Here is a 21,864-nt window from a genome sequence, read left to right on the forward strand (position 1 = left end):
GTGGCTTAGAAGGTCCAGTCAAGAAACACATTTGATTTTAAAGGCCTTTAGTTTCCTCATTTAAAAAAAAAACAGGGAACAAACAGGCAACAAGAAGCCATGCATGTTTTTTAAACAATAAACCTCTTAAAATCTCTGTAAAATTATGAAATGAAAATATTCTATTTTACTTTTTTTCTTATCAACAGAAGCAATCTTTCCCTTTGTAGGTTTGTTACCGTAGGAGAGGGCACAATGAAATGGATGAGCCCATGTTCACCCAGCCTCTGATGTACAAGCAGATCCATAAGCAGGTGCCAGTGCTGAAGAAATATGCTGACAAACTGATTGCAGATGGCACTGTGACACTGCAGGAGTTTGAGGTACATGCCAGCAGAGTTATAGGGAATCTAAGGAGATGTAAGGAGAAAGACCTAACAATCACTGTATGCTGCCTGCTTGAAAACTTCCTTACTGTGATAAGTCTTTACCCTTTGACCATTTGTGGTTCCATTTGGCTTGGATTTTCATGTAAAGTACTATTGTTGTAACAAAAGGACTGGAAGTGCTCTGAAGTAATTAAAATATATTGCTCATAAAAAATTGCTTCAGTTCTGAGGGAGAAGGTGATTAAATGAGAACATTGGAAAATAGAAGCATTTGTCAGCTGTTCTTCATCTCTAGAACCTTGATTCAGCAGCAAGACAGTATTTGAACACTCCTGTTGATAGCTTTGTATTGATAACCTTGGCAGGCTTTTGTCCAGTAATGATGAAATAGAATCAATGTAACTTTTTAGTTTTCTTTCAAGAATTCAACCAAGTTCAGAGATCATTTGAAGTATTCTAGAATGGTGAAGTGTAGAGTCTGGTGTCTGTATTAAACAGGCTAGGTCTTTACCTTAATATTTTTGAGAATGGGTGTTTAGAGTGCAGATGAAACCTTCTGAGGAACCTTGAAACCTTCAAGGACCTTCTGAGAAGGTGTAGTGACATGGTATTGCAGATCAAGAAATAAGCAGTTTGGGTAGGTGCAGTCTGTGATCTGTAAGAAGTATCACAGCTCACACAGAAGTAGCTTTCCTGAATCATTTATTGAAAGAGTGTGCTAGTAGAGGCACTGTGGGATTTGGTGACTGGATCTAGAATCCTGGATGGATGTTTGGCTGCATAGACTGAGCTCAACATTGCTGTTAATTCCTTCAAAGATTAGCTACCTCAATAACTGCAGTGTGATTCTGGCGTGAAACACAGATATTGCAGAGGTGTTCTCCCTCTATGGAATATGGCATTCTCTGTTGCCATTGGGAGGTGTGGCCAGCAGGTTCTTTGCTCAACTCTCCCAGACAGACTAATTTTTTGGAAACTTCTTTTCCAAACTTTAGTGGCTTTCATAGCCAGGAGTATGACAGCTGGATGATTTTGATCTTGGAAGTATAACTGTAAATTATATTTGGTATTTCACTTTTGTCTCATTCTAGAGCAATGCTTGCAGCTTCATCTCTTGGTGCATTCCTCTCTAACACCTGTCCAATGAAATTATTTATTTAGAGTTGTGTGTAAGCATGTTTCTAGAAGGCAGTTTGATCCTAGATGAAGTTAATTTTATTTATTTGTATTATTGTAACTAAATTTTCTCATGGAGTTAAATAACTGGTATTGTCATGCTGAATGAGAGGTGTCATCTGTAAGATATGAGGGTGTTATATTTATTCATTTTAAAACCTTTTTGTTCTACAGGAAGAAATTGCAAAGTATGACAGAATATGTGAAGAAGCATATACTAGATCTAAGGATAAGAAGATCCTTCATATAAAGCACTGGCTGGATTCACCTTGGCCTGGTAAGGAGTGTCCTTTCACTTATTTTAATGTTACCTGAATGTGTTTTTATTTTGAGTCCAAAATCTAGGATTTAAATAGATTTTATCAGACAACATTCCTTTAAAATGGAATATGTGACCTTTGATTTGCCCCTGTTCATAGTAAATATGGCATTCTGCCAGATCAACATGAAGTAAATGCTTTTGTTAAAAAATGTGCAAAGTAAGCTGTGACTTTGAAAAAGCCATTTTCCAGTTTAGCAGAGAAGTGGTTTTCCTGTACTGTAAACTGTCTGGGCTGTCAGGAAGAAAGGAGTATGTCTCATGTTATTTATTCATTTATTTATTTTTATTTGAGGGATTGAGGTGCCATATGCCTTTTATTGGCAGCCTCTGCCCACATAGCTGGACTTCACAGGGAGTGAAAGCAGAAACAAAATAGATCATTGTGTGCCTGTGAGATCAGCTCCTGTTGTCATGCAGACAATCAAAATTGTTTCCCAGCAAAAGGGGAAGAATTGGGCTCAGTCTGCTGCTTAGCATGTCACTTGAGTTGTTGAATAAATGACAGGTAATATACACATCTCCTGAAGAGTCCCTGAACATCTCACAAGCCTTGTCCTTGCAGGCTTCTTTAACGCGGATGGAGAGCCCAAGAGCATGTCGTGTCCCCCGACGGGCATTTCGGAGGAGCTGCTCACTCACATCGGCAACGTCGCCAGCTCAGTGCCCGTTGAAGACTTCAAAATACATTCAGGTCAGCTGAAGGCTTTGTCTCCTCCTAGCTTGTGTCCTGCTACATTTTTGTATTTCTGCACAGGAGTTATTCTTGGGCCATTTCTCAAAGAGAAAAATGCCTGTGACTTTTTTTACTTTGACTCTTCTATTCCATGGGTGAGGAGAATGTGACATTTAGGTTCCTGCTGCTTGTTCTCGGCATAATATTCTTTCAGTATCGTACCACTTCTGTTTCATACCTCATTGAAATAGATTTTCCTCTGAGGGAGGCAGAAGTCTCTTTGCAACCTTAAGTTAATGACTTCTTTCATTCATTCTTCAATGAAGAATGCTTGCTTTTTTTTTCCCCCAAAAAAAGTCTTAGCTTTTGTTCTGAAAAGATTCAGTCCTCACTTTGGCATCTATTACACTAAATGCCTCTGTCACTGGGGAGCCCCAACACTGTATCAGAGTTCTGAGATAGTTTTATTTTATGGGCAGGCTGAAATCTAGCAACTATTGGGAACAATAACCTGCTCATTCCATGGAGAAACATGGAGACCCTTTCTTTAGGGATCTTTTTTCTTTTGTTGATTTGTAGGATACATACTAAGGATAAGGAATAAAGAGATTTCTTTCTTTTTAAAATCTTTAAACAGAGAAAGCTAATCCTCTCTGGAGTCATCCATCAAAGAATAAAGTTATTCTTCTGTAAATATTCTATGTGTTTCTGTTCCTTTGGGAAATAAAACACAAGTAATAATAGTGGGGCATTCCCAGTTATTAATTACAGGCTTGTTGAGCAGATACAATTAATGGATAAATTTAACTCTTCTACACATTTGTGCACTTTGTTGTGACACTGATAAATTAAAAATTGTAGTTGCCCAATGAAATTTAGTATTAGATATTCTATTTAAAAAGGTAAATTTGTCTCTTGTTAGTAAGCTGATTAACCATTGACGCTAGGGAACACTTGCCAGTATATAAGGTAGATGTATGGTTCAAAACAGTTATGGTATGCTAGATTCTTTTGTGCAGTTTAAAAGGCTGTGAGAGAGAATTTGTGGAGAAACAGAAATTTGAAGTACTTTGTCCTTTCACTAGAAAGAAAAAGCTTATTGTCATATAGTCTTGCAAAAAACAACGGTGAGATTATATTTTATCAAATGTTTAGTATATTCTAAAGGGAAAACTTTCAAGATTTTATTAAACTTAAAATGAGGCAATTTCAATGAGAGTTTTATGTGGAAAGAAAGTGGGGTGTTTTTCTGTAAAATTGTGGAAAGGAAAGGGAAATATGGGAAAATAGCATATGGGACAGCTTACCAAAATCATCAGTGCAGATGTGAAAATAAGATGCTGTCAATTGACAGTGAATACAAGAGACTTGTGGCCTCAAAGCTGGAAGCACGTGTGTGCAGCTGTGAAGTTTTGTTCCCTTTGAAAGTGACAGTGTTGTTGTGTTGAAAGTCAGTGTTGTACCTTGTGTTTTGGCTCAAGAGGTTATAAAATCTTCACTGAAAAGTCAGCCATTTGCTGCCAACTGAAAATCCATTGGCAGCTGCTACAGTTTTTCTATTTATATGATATTCATAGTATTGAGCAATCCATCCTGTTTCACTGTATAACATCTCCAGAGGTGCAATAAGACTAATGCCAAGAAAAAAGGAGGAAAGGAAGGACGACAAAAATTCAGAAACCAAATTTCTATTTTCAGTCTGTTATAAAACAGTACTTGGTGTTAGAGATATGAAAATAAATCTTGAGAAAGAAGAAATTTGCTATTGTTCTTTTTAATTGTCCTCAGTAGTTTCTGACACAGTCAGCCTTACTTCTTCAAACAGAAGGTATGAACACTACACAACTGTTTGCTCAGGAAGCAAGTTGTTTAATTTTGCCAGCAGTTCAGTTCTAGAAAAACAGTTTGTAGACCTGATTTGGTATCTCTGTTTAGTCTAGGCAATGAGGAAGGAGAATGGTGAAAGCAATGTGAACAGAGAATTTCTCTGCATAGAGCCATTAATTTCTGATCTTTATTCCTGTGTAGGGCTCTCCCGGATTTTGAAAGCCCGCTCGGAAATGACCCAGAACAGGCTCGTTGACTGGGCCCTAGCAGAGTACATGGCTTTTGGCTCTGTTCTCAAGGAAGGGATCCACGTCCGACTAAGTGGGCAGGATGTGGAGAGAGGTACTTTCAGGTCAGTACTGAGATAACTGTTAAATGATGTTAAAACTATTGAAGTCCCACACTTAAAGAAACAACTTGGCATTTGTTTAAAAAATAAGGTCTTCTGCAGGGAGGGGGAAGTTGGGGCTCTTTCTTCAGCATGAATCTGAATGTTATAGGTTCTTGCAGTCATTAATAATAAAATTTCTCGTGTATCTGTAAGCAGCATATTTAAGCCAGAACAAACATTTTTAGACACTTTGTACCTTCTCTTGCTGAAAAGCAGAAAGGTATCTTTCCCCCTGCTTTCTAACAAGAAATACAGTTGCATTCCATCTAATTGCTGGGAAGTAAGAGAGGATACTTGCTGCAGCACATCCTGAGTCTCTTAAATTCCAGTAGTGGCTGCTTGGACTTGTGTACCCTATGAACAACCATGTTGCCACTTGGTGAGGCTTTTAAGATGAATTAAGGTCCTTTGTACTGAGAATTTTAACGCCTATGGGGTGTGTATGAAGGCAGGATCTCATAACTTGGTAAAATATGTACAGTTTGCTGCCTTATCTGATTCTCTGCAGGGTAAAATGTTAATGATGTATTTACTTGAAACCTTTGATGTGATGCCAATTCCTGGGATGAATGCTGCACAGTGCTTTATTGTGAATGCTTGCAGAAGAGAGAGATAAATTTTGGTGCCCATCTTCTCTGGCATAGCATTGGCTAGAATTTGGGAAGCATTGAATATACTGTGTTGCCATAATAAAACAACACAATGGGGTGCTTTCACTATTTTGGAGTTTCTAAAGTGATATCTAGAAAATAGTTCTTTCTTTCAATATTCCATGTGATGACTTCTTTTCTTCCTGTTTCAGTCCTCAACTCTGTCAATTGATAGAAGCTAGATAAAGCTGCTGACAGAGGCACCAGACCCCTTTTCCTCTTGGAGTCAAACTCTTGAGACAGAGGAAAGGGGGAACAGCCTTGATTCTGTACTGGTTTGATGTCAGTAAATCTGACAATTGCACATGTGCAGATTGTATGTCTGTAAATTTCTGGCTGGCTGTCTATGCTCATCTTAATCACCTTTTGCTAGGGAAACTCAAAACTTTGTACTCAAGAAGCTTAACAGCCAGGTCTTCTGTCATTGGCTTAATGACAAAATCAAAATTACAGTGGCAAAAATGATTTCTGCCAAACAGCTGCCTGGTGTATGAGTTTCCCCCTTTCTCTCTACTTCCAACCCCATGCTGCTTTTCAAAGGTTTAATCTTTTTCTAGCTTGACATTGTTGAGTTCTAGACAAATTTCAGAGCTCTTTTGCTAGCATTCATTATAGCAAAAGGGAAGTGCAAAAAGATTCAGTCTTCAGTGCTGGCAGCTCTACAACACACAGTATTGTTATCAGTACAATAACTGGCCTGCTGGCAGTGGTTGTAAAGCTGGGCATATTGCTGTGATTCCCTCAGTCTGCTCAGAGAGTTAATGGATTGCAGTAATTACTTCAGTCATCTCTGTTTTGGTAGTATTCCTTGGTGCCCTATTCTAATGCTGATTAATGGTGTTCTAGAGAACTGTAAATGGTGCGTGCGAGTGGAAATAGCAGGAAAGAGGATACAGCTCCTTCAAGTTTCACTGCTGAAGATTACATTTTTTTCCATTAAAGACAAACAACAGTTATTTCAAGGAAAATATTAGAATTTGTGAAGAAGGCAGAAGGATATGTTTTTAATAACAATTTTGTTCCTTTGAATTTCTATAATAATTCTATTTTATATCAACAACTTCCCCATTTTTTTCTCTGTCTCCCAGTTCTACTAGCGATGAGGTGTTTTCAGTTTCTATGAGTGCTTGAGAAGCTTGGATAGTCAGTAAAAGTCCTTACAGTGCAGCAATTACATTTAGATATGTGATTGTATTTCCCATGGCTTCAACCAGACCAGGGTGTTGTGTGTAGCAGACATAACCATGGTGCTTGCTTGCTTTCCAGATCACAACTTTACTGCTTTAGCTTTGAAAATAGCTCTGTTAAAGCCCAACATGATTCTTGGCTAATAAATCTCTTTCAACAACAACTCTTTGCAGCCATCGTCACCATGTGCTTCATGATCAAGAAGTCGACAAGAGAATTTGTGTTCCCATGAATCACCTGTGGGAGCAGCAGGCCCCCTACACCGTGTGCAACAGCTCCCTCTCCGAGTACGGCGTCCTGGGTACGTCTGGATTGCCCGGGGTTTGCTGGGGCTGCTAGACAGGAAGCAGAGCTCAGCAAGGAAAAGAATGTGGGGGGAAAAAGAGCTGTGAAATGGTCATGCATGAAACAGGTATCAAAGCTCTTCCTCTCAGGTTCTGGCATCCCCACATTGTACAGTTTTGGGATTCAGTTAAAAGCATCCATCTGCTATTGTTGATCTTGGAAGTGCTGGAATGTGCACCTGATGCTTTCTTAAGAGGAACTGACAAGAAAACCAGAGACACTTTGTCATAGAGATATAAAAAATCCATCCTGGCCTTATCTGAACTGCTATTCTGAATGTGCTATTTCAAGAAAACAAATTCTTTTTAGTGATAGCATTAATCATGGTGAATTATTTTACCTTCAGCCACAGAGAATGGATAACCTTACTCTGACATGATGAGGGTGGCAAGAGGAATGTGGAGCATGAAACAAATACATCTAATAATATATCAAAAGCATTACTGATTCTATGGATAATAAAATATCATGTGAAGGAAAAACTTGAAACATTGTAGTAGATAAAGGTGGTAGTTGTTAGCTGCTTGTTTCAAAGTTGGTTACTTAGTAATTTTTACAATGCCACATATTGCCCATTGCTAATAATATTAAAATTGAAGTGGTATAAAACTGTAGAGTTGGAGCATGGGCTGGAGACCAGATTTTTTTAGGTATTTTTGTTAGCTCTGTGGCAGAATTGGTGTGAACAGAATCACGTTTTTTTGTATCATTAACATGTACAGGTAAACTCTAAATAGGAGAGTGCAAGCAAGCATGTGTATAAAAGGAGAAAAATAATTGGCATAGGTAAAATTCAAGAACTTAATTTCAGAGAATGATTGTTTCCAATTTCCGGTTGTTTCTCATAGTGTGTTCTGGGTTTTCTTAATTTGAGCCTGTTTACAGTGTTGCTGCAAAACTTGTGGGTAAGTGGGTGATAGGTTTCTGGATTTGGTTTTTCACATTCCAAAAGAAGTGACAAATGTCTGGATATGGTTGAAATCTGGTTTTGTTTTAAAAATAACACTTCAATAGGAAGTTGATATGATGTGAAGGCAATTCTATCTGTCACAATTCCATGCTTTAAAATGGAATTAGCCAAGTGGGCTTTCTTTCTTTCTCTTTCTTAATCTCACCCTGCTCAATATTTCCCTTCCACCTTACCCAGCAAAAGATAGGTGAAAGTTGAATTAACAAAATTCATTGAATACATGCAATAGGATAAAATAGGTTTTGTTTGTATGTTGAAAACAAGAATACCATTTCTGTGCACTTCTGCTTCAGCAGATGGGATGACAGGTTCTCCAAAACGAATATTTACTTTTAATAACTTTTAATTTTCAAGAACTTTAAATCCCTTGTGTCCAAGATGCTTCCTAACAGTAAAGGGGATTAAATTGGTACAAATAGTTGATAAGTGATGTGGCTTTTTGTGTGTTTGTTGGGTTGGGGTTTTTTAAACTAAAAATGCCATGTTCTGTGTTGAAGTGATTTTATAATGAAGTTTTCTCTCTCTTGCTGGTATTTATTTAGTGACCTTTTCCAACATGTTTACTCTTGTGTATTGCCTCCACAGAGAGACAGTTTTGGGATAAGCAGCAGTGTGTGAACATGTCTCTTCTAGTTAAGGCTCTGAGTCAAAGAAGAGCTATCAGAATTTATATTTATTTGGCTGGTAACATCACTGGGTCTACTTTTTAATACATGGAAGAACAAGTGAACGCTTGCAGTTCATGGAATTGGTTCTTCAGGAGAACCAAAACCCCTGAACACTTTATTTTCTCTAACTGCTGTTTCTACTATCTAATTCTGTTAAAAGAGGCAGTTTAGAATTAGCACACTGAAGTGTTTGGTGGCTGTAGGGAGAGTTGTGAGATAATATAAAGGGGAGAAAATGGTGAAAAAGTGTTAGGAATTTATTTATAACGGTGTTAACATGCAGCATCTCAGAAGCATTTTAAGAATTTACTTAATTTCTGTGAGGGAGAGCTAAATAAAAATGGATTAAACAGCCCAGCATGATATAACTATAGATTATTTCCTCAGCAGATATATAAGCCAAGAGCTGGTATCTGTTCAGAGGTGTGAGCTTTGCCCCAAGTTATAGTCAAGGTATTTAGGAACACCTGGGGAGCCACTGCTCCATTAAAATGACAGCAAGATTGATTTCACTTAGAAAACAAAGTCAGTCTTGTTCAGTTGCAGTTCTGACAACTGCTTATGTTTTGCCTACAGGAAGCTCTGGAGTGGGTGTAACCTGGGCATTGAATCAGAGTACTTAACAATCTCTCATAATTTAGAGTATTTAACAATCTCTGATAATTTTGTTTGACATCCAAAGTCTACTATTTTTAGTCATACCCAATTATAATAAATTTAGTTGTGCATCCACTTGCCTTGCTATAATTTTTCCCTTGTACTGAAACTGAATATCTGGAAGTGTGATGGCCGTGAGAAGTCGTTTAAGCAAAAGATGTTTGTCTGAACTTATTTGCTGATTAGGATAGAGGAGAGAAACAAAAGTAACTTACAGATGCTCCATTCTATCTCTTCAGCATTTTTTAAATACATGAAAGTATTTCCTGTCTTTCTTTATGGCCCTCAGAATGACTTGTGTAGTGCTGAACCTTTATCCAAGAGGTGAGGTTCTTTGTCAGTATCAATTCTGCTTTTGAGAGATCTTGGGCTGGGGCATTCCATACTGGGAGCTTTCAAGGAATATCAGGCAAGATAGACTTGGAACTAGTGTGTAGTTCAGGAAATTTGTGAACCATGGGACTTGGAGTATATTTTTTTCAAGGGAAAAAGTCAAGTTTTAAGCAATAGATGAAAGGAAGAAGACAGGTATTAAGGTAATTTTTTTTTTTTGCAGTATGCACCTAGGATGAAATATGTAGTATTAGTGCTCAGTCAGAGCAATGTATTTTTAATGTTGGGGGTAGCAAGTACAAATACCTGCCAAAAATTGTGTTAGGAACTAGGACAAACTGTAGTAAACAATGGCATCTGTATGGAGTTCTCAGAAGGCATCAGTCTCCCTCTTTAATAGCATCAGCTACCAGATGGGTATTAACATCACCTTAACCTGAGCTGTGTTTGGGTTTGTGAAAGGATGCATGTCCCTCTGTAGTCCCTGTGCTTAGAATTTTTGTTAAAGATAGGTTCAAAGACAGAGTTTTGCTTTCTTCATTCTGACATAGAATCCTTGTACTGATAATCCTTTTAACCATTAGTTAACATTCATGCCTTAAGTCACTTTAAAATCATATTGAATTAAGTTATGGCTGTAGCCTTACTTACATTAATTGAAAAACAGCCATTCTTATGACAATCATGAAAATGCTGTAGGGAAAAACACAGCACAGTATGCTGTGTAAGCTGCCAATTTGGTTGACAACACTTCTTTCTGTGCCAGAGTGGCAGAAGAACAGTGAGGGAGCACAGCAGGCACTGGACTAATAGAAACAAGCATTTGTGCTAGGTCTGTCATCTGGGGACCTTAATGAACTTCAGCAACTGAAACATTAGCTTTGTAGCTTTAATCAAGTGCTGTGTATTTTTCTTCCCTCTGTCTCCTCAGTGTAGAAATCTACCAAACTGCTGTGCTGGTTCCTGGTTCCCTGTGCCCTGAGCAGCTGCCTGCTGTTTGGAGTTGGCTGGTTGCTCTCCAACACCCTTTGGGTGTGCAGATTCCTTACCTGACATTCTTTCAAAGTTGTTTTGCTGCCTGGTTACCTTGGATTTCCTCACAGCTTCAACATGTTCTCTGTTTTTAGCTGTGTAACAGTTAATCCTTTAAACCCACAATATTTGCACAGGATTTAAAAGAAGTGTTCAGTTCTTGTTTCTGCAGATGCAAACGATAAAGTTTGCAAGGTCTCTGCTGTAGTTTTAATTTGTTTTTTTGGTTTTTTGGGGTTTTTTTAATTCTTTTTTTTTGGTCTGAGGTTGAGCCCTCATGAGGGGCCTGAGTAGGAACCTGCTCCCCTGCAGTTCCATCTCAAGATGTCCCATCTCTAGAACAGTGGAGACTTTGTACTTCAGGTCATGTTCCCTGATCTTGACTCTGGTGCTCACACAATTCCCTTCCAAGAGAACACCCCACCCTCTGCTGGGCTGTTTACCTTGCATCTGTCTAGATCTCTCTCCACCAGCACTTTTCTTTTAAATTTAGCAGTTCAGATCTCGTTCCTTAAGGGATTTTCTCCCCATGAAGGTGGTAGTACTAATTCTTCACAGACTGCTTAGTCTGCCAAGAGTTAAAGGTATTCCCCTGCTACAATCACGATTGGAATAGTTTTAATTTAGTAACTCGCATTGCCATTTCCCTGATGGAAAATTGAGTTCTGGTATACCAAAGAGGCATATACCACAGACACATATGCTATTTCACATAATGAAATAGTAGTCTCAGCAATATTTTTCTCAAAATACTAATGAGAATGTATAGATTACATTGGGATATATTTTCGTAGACATTTTTATAGCTCTCAGAAAGCTTGCAAATGGTATCTGTGTTAAGGTCATGTTTTTTGATGCAGCTTCACCTAGAACATTTTTACCCTGTAGAGATTAGCATGAAGTTGTCAACAAGATAGGTAATGAGAAATTATACTCCTTTTTCCATGTGAATTTTAGGGGTGATCTTTCATACATGAAGTAGAATTATATGTGTGCTGTGACCAAATTTTAAGTATGCACTGAGCTCCATACTCTGAAAAGCACTGTTTGATTATTGATAACTCTTGAGTGGTCAAGACCTCAGTTAATTCTTCTCTAAAAGCTAGATTACCCCACCCTTACAGAGAGCAGCATATGCACAAATAAGTCTTGAACATATTGCATATTTTCTCAACCATGTCACCCCATCAGTGGAAATGGTCTCTTAATGCTTGTGTAAAATTAGAATGGGATTCAAGCCTATCTAGGGAAATCTATTTTTCAGATACCTTTGGGAATATGATTGAAGGAGTTGTGTAAATTTTTCTCTTGTTTTCATTGTGTTAAGAACCATGGAATTAGAAAAATCAGGAGGCCAGAGATGGAGAAAAGGCTGAAGGAAAGGCTGTTCAGGCAGTCAGGCCAAGGCAAGGCCAGAAGAAGTCATTCTCTTTGGTAATGACCTGTCATGGGCACTCACAGACAAAGGGTTGTCTGTCTGACTTTGCAGTCTTTCTTTGGCCTCCAATGCATCAGTTGCCTTTTAGTGGGCCTGTGAGCATCTGCTGGAGACATGGATGGACTGTTCAGAGATCAGTAGTCCAAAAGCCAAGTGACTCAGATTTCTTGCCATAGGGATGGTAAATGAAAAACTGGGTTGGAATTACCAAGGAGTAGACTATGAAGACCCAAACGTTAGTTGATGTGCTAGGGTAAGCTTCAGTGAGAGTACTCTCATATTGGAGTTCTGTATTTGAGACCAGATCATTATATTCTGTGTAGAGCATGAAATGTATCTATTAATTAAATATTTATTCTCTGTGTGTATTGAATCAGTTATGCCTCTGTCAGAACCTCTACACCCAAAGCACTGCTGTATAGCTCTGCTTTTTACTGAGAGCTTTAACCTTTTTGGTTATAATCACTCCAAACTATAGGTGAAGAACCTGAGTATAGGTATTCATTCAGCACTCCAGGCTCTGCTATATCAAGGAGTCAAAGGAAAATAGGAACAAAGATCAAATATTTTAACACTGAAGCAGAAACCTAAAGGGTCTTTAGCCCTGTCTAAGAAAGGGTTTTTTATCCAAGTCCCAGATGTGTTTGCCATGCAGCTGTTATATTCAATTTTTTTGGAAGATCTGAAGACTAGGATGATAGTCTATATACTGAAAATTGATGTCACCAGTAATTTTCTTTATCATCTGTGTCTGAGAGGGGGAAAGAAAGACAATGTTGTGTAGGGCTGTGGAAAGAAATACTAAAATTAATAAATAACTCTTTAACTGGGCTGTAAATGTATTTTTACAGGAAGAGATAGTAGTGAGCTCTTAGGAAAGGATTATACTAAAGTTGGAGTGGAGAGCGGGGATTTAATTTCTTAAAAAACCTATGATATTGAAGTGTTTGAGGAAAAGCTTGAAGGACTGAAGTCAGGCTTGGAAATAGCACTGTTGAAAACTGCCCCAATAATGGGGCTCCAAAAATCCAGTACATGCTCAAATTTTGAATTTTTAGTGAGGAATTAATAAAATTTCCAGGAAACCTGTTTATTTTCTATCTCTCCTACTTGTTTGCTTGTCAGGTTTTGAGCTTGGCTTCGCTATGGCGAGTCCCAATGCCCTGGTGTGCTGGGAAGCCCAGTTTGGGGACTTCCACAACACGGCTCAGTGTATCATAGACCAGTTCATCAGCTCCGGCCAGGCCAAGTGGGTCCGGCACAACGGGATCGTCCTGCTCCTGCCCCACGGCATGGAAGGAATGGTGAGCACTGCTGGCTGGCACGTGCCAGGGGGAAATGCTGCCTGTGCTGCCTTCTCTGCAGCTGGAAAAGCCAAAGCTGGCTTGGGGATCCCAGGGGAGGAAGGCACTGTTAAGCATGTGGGGCTGCCTCAGTGTTATGAGAAGAATTCAGATAGATTGACTGGTGAAATATTCCAGAGCTCTTAGCTTTGTGTCCTTCTTAGTGCCATGTGCACTTCCCCCATTTTTTTTCCTCTCTTTTTTGGTATCTTTCCCTAAGACACTGCCTTCTTTCCCCAGAAAGCTGCATTTCCAGTTTACAACAAGAAAAAAAAAATCATGTCCTGAGAGTGCTTTCTTGGTTTTATTTTGCATAACGTTTATCTCTGTAAACTCTGCACTAAATTCTCTTGCTATGAAATGATATAAAACAACTTCAAAACGTCTTCAAAAATCATTGACCTTAGTTAATTTTGACATAATAACAAATCTTCCTCTTTCTAGAAAGGAAAATGTTTCTACTGGCTGTTGACTGTCTTTTCTTTGGTGGCTAGTAGGAGGAACAAGACAATGTCTTTGAGGGAAAGGGCGTGGGCATACCCTATGTGTAAAGTTACATGAAGTTCCTATCAGCAGTGGAATTGTTCTTCAAATATTTTAAATTCTTTTTAAGATTACATGAGCATCATGTCAGGCAGGGTTAATTTTCTCCTTTTCAAAGACATTAACCTTCATGAATTGTTGCATGTATGTTTCTAGTTTTCTATTTAAAAAAGCATAGTATGTGCCACAGTGGCAATCTCCATCTGTATAAATGCTTTAGACCTTTTCACTGCAAACTGTGTCATTTCTATTCTCACAAACAATTTAGTTTATTTCCATTCAATTATGATCCTGTCCTAATACACTGGGGTGCATTCATACCTTATGAATGGCTTTCCATATCCATTGTGCTTAAAGAATAACAGGTCTGATGCTGTTCACAAGGGTTTTGATAAATTAATTTTTTTAACTGTATCCTGAGGGGACAACCTGAATGAGCCCTCAGCAGGAGGTGTGGTCCTCTGCAGGAAAGCACTCAGCTTAAGGGGCTGGTTCTCTGCTACTTAGAATACATTTAATCTTTCTTTTCCCATAGCCACTTGGCAGAGAAGATTTGCACAAGTCTTCTGAAACGTGCTTATTTTGCTACTAGTGTCAGCTGCTTTTGGAATATTTAAGAATCCCACCAGGCTGCTGAAATCTTTTTATCTTCCCAGAGGACCTTTTCATTACAGGAGGACTGGTCTTTCTATAACTACAGTGTTGGGGACAAGATGATTTGGGGAAGGATTCTTAATGGGATATGGATCCCTTCACCTCTAGGTCATGCATTCACAGGCAAGTTGGCTGTGATTGAAAGAGTCTGCAGCCTAATGGCTCCTTGGGGACTCATCTGAAAGTAGCTAATGGATTCAGTATAGGTCTCCCTGGATAGGTGGTCACAGTAGAGATAAACCCTGCCCCATCCCACGCAGTAGTTGCTGGCAGTCTGATTGGTGGTGTCAGCACAGAAACCGAAGATGGATGTGAACATTGAGGCTCTGGACTGAGGTTGTTGCTGGGGCAGTGTGTGAGTGATGGGAAAGCCTCACCTGCCTCTCCTGTAATTGTTTGCTGGTAATATCTCTGTTCCCAGTGTACTGACTGCCGTGTGCTTGTGAAGCACTGGGTTTTGTGCTGTGTGCCATGCTTGGTGCAGGATTTGATTTACAGCAAACAGATATGAACAGCAGAGGTGCTACAATAAACTGGGCTGCTACTGTGCACCATGGTTTTCTGCAGCTTTGCTCCTTGCTCTCAAGTCCTTTCCTGTCTGTGACCAGATTATTTGGCACCTCAAAAGTGGAGGCAGAATTCAAAGGAGCAGTGATACAAGGCACAGTTCTAGGCTGTTTGTGCTATACCTTTGTTGCCAACAGAATGGTTTTTTTCTTTGAATTCCCTTAGTCCATGAAGCAGACAGAATCATGGAGTCATAGAATGGTTTATGTTGGAAAAGACTGTAAAGACCATCTAGTTCAAACCTGCTCACCATGGCAGGGAGCCTTTCACTAGACCAGAGGCTGCTCAAAGCCTCATCCAGGCTGGCCCTGAACTCTTCCAGGAATGGGGTATCTACAACTGCTCTGAGCAACCTGTGCCAGTGCCTCACCACCCTCACAGCAAAGGTCTTCTTCCTTGTATCAAAACTATACTTGCCTCAAGACATTCCCCCTTGTCCTATTGGTACTTGGCCTTGTAAAAAGTAGCTCTCCAGCTTTCTTGCAGGTCCCCTTTAGGTACTGCAAGGTGCTGTAAAATATTTTCCTGGAACCATCTCTTCCCCAGGCTGAACCATCCTGACTCTCTGCCTGTCTTCATAGGAGAGGTGCTCCAGTCCTCAGATCACCTTTGTGCCCCTCCCATGGATCTGGAATCCTGCACTTGGAATTAGAAGGATGATGTGTTCAATCAAGGGGGACTACCAATTGTCAGAATATGACTGATTTTGGCCAATAGAGGAAGTTCCTATGAGAGATAGCCATATAAAGAAGAAATCTCTTTATGAACATTATTAGCTTAGGAGACATGGAGAGAGTTGAGAGGTGTAATAGTTTATCTTTGGGTTAAAATTCTTACCAACTGTGTGCAAAATAAAAACCCTTCCTAAGGACACCTGTCACTTGAACAAGCCAAGGCTGTCAGCAATAGCAGTACATTAAAAAGCACATTGCATTCTCACACTCCTCACAGCTTTCTCTTATCCTTTATAAACAGGGACATGAAAAGGAAAAACAACAGATTCTGCTCCATTCCTTATTCCTTATAATTTCTGTAGCCAGCATGCATGTTTTGCTAATGTAAAATGAAGCTAACATTTGTGCAATGCTAGCTAACATGGCAATTCAAGTAATTGCCATGGGTACTGCTAGTGAGACAGTGGATGGTAGTGTTCAGTAATGACAGAACATAAAATATCTTCTGAGGAGGCAGAAATTAATCATAGGTTAGTCTGGCAGATAATGTGTGTGTGTATTTTGATCTGTTTTAGCTAAAGCATTTATCTCAGTATTTGGTCCTGTACTGAACAGTGAACAATAGTAGGGGAGATCCTGTGCCTGCTTTTGTTGCTAATACAGCAAAAGTAGTCAGCAGTTAACACTGTGTTTGCTCCTGTTCAGCATGCACAAAGAGTGAGTCACTGCAGTACTCTGAGGCACCCTGTACTTCTGACATTCCTTGTGCTCCTGTTTGCTCTGCATTAGCAAGGTGCATGTTGTGCCCACATGGACCCACTGCCTTTCCTCTGGTCTTCATTGTACAGCTAATCTGAGGGTAGAAATCACTTGTAGCTGGTAGAAATGTTGGAAATACATGTGATAACCCAAACTCCTATGAAAAGAGAAGATGAGGAATTCTGTCCTGCGGTGTGTCCTCTCTCCCACCTGGCTGGGGGGGCAGGTGTGCAGCTGGTGCAGAGGGGACAGGAGATACTCATGCAGTGAGTGATCTAGACTGATGTCTAACTGCTCATTTGGCTCTTTAACGTTGTGTTAAATGATACCTTTACCAGGGTCCAGAGCATTCATCAGCCAGGCCTGAGAGGTTTCTGCAGATGAGCAATGATGATTCTGATGCATATCCAGTAAGTAGTTTTGTCCTTTTCTTGCTTTTCACAACCCAGAGATTTTTTTGTTAGTAGCATCCTTTTAACTAGGTACAGCAGTTTAGGATTTAGCATCAAGTCTTTGTCTAACTTTAACTTGATCCCAGTAAAACTAATAGAAGTATGCAGCATTGCTGCTCATTACAAAGCTGAGGTCACATACAGTTAATCTCTGGCAGCATGATGTTTTTATGGCTGTTCCTCAGGGCCAATGATCCTGCTTGTTTATATTGCTGTGTGTACTGCAAATAGGTGTCTCTAGCCAATTTCTAAAGGAGGTCAAGTGAGACTACCCTGGCTCTTTGCAGTGGAGCTAAATTGTACTGCTAGGAGCATGAAAATAAGCAACTTCTAATTTTGATTGGGCTAAGACTTTCATTGATTGATCATTCACTTCTACAGATAAAGTACATAGCTCTACAGGATGGGAAAGAGAGTCAAAGCCAGCTGTACACTGAAAAAAAGAATTATAGTTTAACATTCTTTCAAAGCAGTTCTTATTTGGTTTCTTCCATTTGCTGGTGTCCTAGTCCTCCTCAGTGTTCTTTCCTGGACTTCCCATCTTTTCTGAATTATTGGAAACTCTTCATGTTAATTTGCATAAATTTTTAGGAAGAAGTAGAAACAGAAAGGAATGATTTGTAGGGGTGCTTCCATAGCCAATAAAACAATCTCAGCTGAGAGCTGCTAAATAAATTTTTTGAGGAAAGGAGTTGGTGAGAGTCAGAAATAGAAGGATAGTTTTCAAGTCTTTTATCTGATCTTTTAGACATTTTTCTAATGCCTTTAATGTTTCTCTCAGGAGTTCACTGAGCAGTTTGAAGTTTCCCAGCTGTATGAATGCAACTGGATTGTGGTGAATTGTTCAACTCCTGCCAATTACTTTCATGTGCTCCGAAGGCAGATCTTGCTGCCATTCAGAAAGCCGGTAAGGTTACCTGAATGGACTTGATTATTCCAGGTAAATTAGCCATCAAACAAGGAGTGGCCTTTGCATATGACACACTGCTGAAAAGAATGAGGATTTCTGGTGAGAAACGTTAACTGAATAGAGGTTGTAGTTGCCAGTTTGATGGAAAGAAGCTCAGCTCTGATTTATTATGGCTCTAAAACTTGATTTTGAGCTTTGCTTCCAATGTGGCTATGCAGATCTTCAGATGAGCTTATCAAGATGTTAGTGATGTAGCTTACAGGTTGCAGAACTGTCTTATTGCTGGAACTTCAAAGACCCAAGATACACCTGTTGAATGTTTTACTGGTTTATAACCTGTATTTTATTTTGTTGTCAAAAAAAAGAATAAGCAGTGAGTTTTCAGAAACTGTAAAAGGATTAGGCTACCTAAATCTGAATAATTTTGAAACTTTCATGGCTTTCAAAACAGGAAAAAATAATTTACTGTGCTTGCTATTCATACTAATTTCTTCTATAGCATATTCACTTTGTGGATTTTGTGTGCACAGTGTTACAAATGTTGAATGTGTAATGGAGATAAAGCAGCTCCTGACTCTTGGAATAATTTGTCTTCCAGCTGATTGTTTTGACACCCAAGTCACTGCTGAGGCATCCAGAAGCTAAATCCAGTTTTGATGAAATGGTGTCTGGTAGGTCACCTCAAAGTATTGTGGGGAAATAATTAGCTATACCAAGTTGCATTTCAGACTGTGAAGAACAGTTTCTGCTCTGCAGAGTTTCTTTTCTTTCAGCGTAATTTCCGTGGAGCTGCCATAGTGAGAGCTAGCAGGGACTTCTGCTTCTTAATTTTAACAGGTTAAGCTTTTAACCAGCTATTAAACTTAATGGAAAGAGCATTCCCACCTCTGCAGGGAGTTTCCCCTCAAGGGGCTGTTATGTCCCTCTGCTCTTTTTCTCTTCTTTGTAAAGCCCATGCCTCCTGTCCCATGACTGAGGGATAGGTTGTAATTACACTGGGCCCATTTGGAAGAATAATGTGCCCAGTTCTGGTTACAGTGCTCAGTTTGGGGCTGCTGTGTCACACCAGTGGTCTAAAGTGAGATTAGTGAGTTCAGAGCTGTTGTTGGCATGCCATCAGCCCCAAGAGATACACAGTGACTGCAAGGGGAATACCAAACACTGCAGTGGTTTTGTGCTGACTTGCACTGGTTAGACTGTGTTGGAGTGGCATCAGGAAATGCAGTGACATGTAATGAGTGAGGGATTAAAGTGACTGTTCAGAGTGAGAATGTGGGCATAGGTGTGCTGGTCTGTCTCCAGTTCCAGTGAGGGTCTTGACTGCTGTCAGAAGAGAGCAACTGCTGAGTTTTTTCAAAGCAACTTACCATATTTAGGCACACTTATACAGTGCATTATCTTATTTTTTTAAGTGTGTAAAATTTGCCTCTCAAGCAAAGGCATTTGCTGTTTTTATTACTGTTTAAAAGCTCTGTAGAATGCGTCAGATTAGAAATTCTGTAGGCTTTGGGATTTGTCACTTTGTCTTGGGAGTCCCCTCTACTTCAGGCTAACCTCAGTAATGGCCAAACTCCAAATTAACATTGAATTTTGGCATACTTTCATGTTTCTGCTGAAGAGGACAGCAGGTAATAAAGTGTTTCTGACTCTCAGCTAACCCTTTTTGCTTTGCTTTAAATGAAAAGCTGAGAGGCAGGAAGATTGACTCCAGCTGACCCAATGAAGCACAGATTCAGTCTTTTTTAATGATGAATTCTGCTGTTCAGTGGGACAGGATAATTCTGATATAAATCAGTTCTTCTTTGATATGTTTGTGCTGTTGCTTTTCTTCCCCAAGATAAATGATTCAAACAGGAGCTTATTCTGGAAAGTGGGTGTGCTGGTTCAGAATAGGAGGTTGAGCTGCTGTCTGCTACCCTGCAGTTGTTTAATGTGGAAATAGTTCTACTCAATCATATATGAGAGCAAAGAAAAGGATCTTTTAGACCATCAAGTCTCTCTTCCAGTATCCCAAGCACATGATACTCCTGGGAGGTGGTAGCAGTGAAGATATGCATCTGAAATTGTACATGCACATTAGCATTTTAACACATGGCTCAGTTCTGTGCTAATTCTTGCTTTTGCTATTGCTGTTTTAGCTCTGAAACAGAAGTATAAATCAAATATACAGCAGTAATGTGTGTGCTTGGGTAAATATTTCTGGAGTTGCCAGATTTAGTTGCATTATGGATATGTGTTTTGTTTTAATAGAATATTCTGAAATTTGCAAAGCTGTATTCATGTTACATGGTTGAGATAATATTGGAAAGAAGAAAGAGTATGTCAGGTGGTTCTCTGAAAAAAAACCCCAAACTGGAAGCAGAGTTGAGCTGTCCAATCAATTTAAAAGTAAAGATGTAATACACAGCACAAAGCTGAAAAACAGTCTACTGTTGATATGATTCTGTCTATTAAGTGTAATGAAAGACTGGGTTATTGGAAATCTTTTAACTTCTTGAAACAGAACTGCTGAAAGTCACTTTAGCCAAGTAAGCAGTGTGAATAGTAGGACCAGAGAGGCAGGAGAGCCCTTTGTTCACTGCAACCTGCTGCTTGCCCAGTAAAGGACTGTTTCTTGGGCTGCTTTATTGAAATGTCAAGTCCACTGAGGGCACTTTTTCTAATTTGTGCTCCAACTAGGTACCACTTTCCAACGTGTGATTCCCGAGAATGGGCCAGCAGCTCAGGCACCACATGAGGTCAAGCGAGTGATTTTCTGCACAGGAAAAGTCTACTATGACCTTGTGAAAGAGAGAAAGAACCAAGACCTGGAGAAACAAGTAGCTATAACCAGACTTGAACAGGTGAGCTCCCTGACCCTCAGAAGACAGGGTGATGGAGTTTCTGTGCATTTAAGCAGACCCCTCCTAGAATGGATGGTGATAGCACTTAGCGTCTTACAAGACATATTCTAATCCTTTGTGGACTTGTGGAGAAGGAACACATCAATAGCATACTGGACAATGAGATCCAGAAAACTTGATCACTTTGTTATGTTGTTCTGGAAAAGTTAAGTTATAATATGATAGCACCTTAAATTTTTATATGCAGTCTGCTAGGTTTAAATGTTGTGAATAGTGCACTTTGAAGCTATATTGTCATTCACTGATTAAAGACATGCTACAGCTACTTCACTAAAAAAGCTGTAGGAGTGCAGGTGGTCTGGACTACAACCTACTTCTGTTCATACTAATACAACTATAAAATACTTGTGTATTCATTTCTGAGCATTAAATCAATTAGAGAAACATGAGTCACACTCTCCATGGAAAAGTAATGACTCACTATGGGTTAATACCACATAAGAGAAAGCCTTGACAATTATTACCTTCCTTTTCCAGATCTCACCATTCCCCTTTGACTTGCTGAAAGAAGAACTTGATAAGTATCCAACTGCTGATCTAGTCTGGTGTCAGGAGGAGCACAAAAACAGTGGCTATTACGATTATGTCAGACCTCGTTTCCGCACTATTGTGAACCGCACTCGACCCATCTGGTATGAGACTTTAAACAACTGCTCTGTCTCCTGGGCTGATGTTTGCTTTTAAATTTGCTTGGGGTTGTTTATGGGTATTTATGGGCAAGTCAAGTTCTTCACAAACCAAAACCTCTGAGTCTGGTTTCTTGGGTGAAGGAGGGAAAAATCTAGACTACTATTTCTCAAAATAAGATGCACGTATTGCTCCTCCTTGTAGATGTAAAAGAAGATCAGTAGCAACTAGATCTGTGTTTATTGCTACTTAGCCCAGCACTTAACTCTTTTTTTGTCTAAGATTCTGTCATTTTAAGAATTTCATTCCAGATGTTAGGTTTCTGCAGGAAACAGCTGTTGTAAGAGCTCAGTCCAGGCATTTATTTTGGATGATTGACTCTCAGATCTGCCTA

At 39.4% G+C, this 21,864-nt stretch overlaps 1 protein-coding gene across 7 annotated transcripts in view; it reads left to right on the forward strand.

The window, feature by feature from the left end:
• OGDHL (oxoglutarate dehydrogenase L) overlaps positions 1–21,864 on the forward strand; it is a 50,287-nt gene that overhangs the window by 25,459 nt on the left and 2,964 nt on the right. For all 7 annotated transcript variants that reach the window (XM_064430206.1, XM_064430203.1, XM_064430205.1 and 4 more), the window contains 11 exons: positions 210–362; positions 1,719–1,821; positions 2,429–2,557; positions 4,568–4,718; positions 6,769–6,896; positions 13,164–13,342; positions 16,917–16,988; positions 17,812–17,937; positions 18,539–18,611; positions 20,620–20,783; positions 21,321–21,475. In XM_064430206.1, the coding sequence (XP_064286276.1) occupies positions 210–362; positions 1,719–1,821; positions 2,429–2,557; positions 4,568–4,718; positions 6,769–6,896; positions 13,164–13,342; positions 16,917–16,988; positions 17,812–17,937; positions 18,539–18,611; positions 20,620–20,783; positions 21,321–21,475 (1,433 nt within the window). The remainder of the gene's footprint in view (positions 1–209; positions 363–1,718; positions 1,822–2,428; positions 2,558–4,567; positions 4,719–6,768; positions 6,897–13,163; positions 13,343–16,916; positions 16,989–17,811; positions 17,938–18,538; positions 18,612–20,619; positions 20,784–21,320; positions 21,476–21,864) is intronic.

This window comes from Passer domesticus, chromosome 8, assembly GCF_036417665.1.
Source record: "Passer domesticus isolate bPasDom1 chromosome 8, bPasDom1.hap1, whole genome shotgun sequence".
Taxonomy (NCBI): domain Eukaryota; kingdom Metazoa; phylum Chordata; class Aves; order Passeriformes; family Passeridae; genus Passer; species Passer domesticus.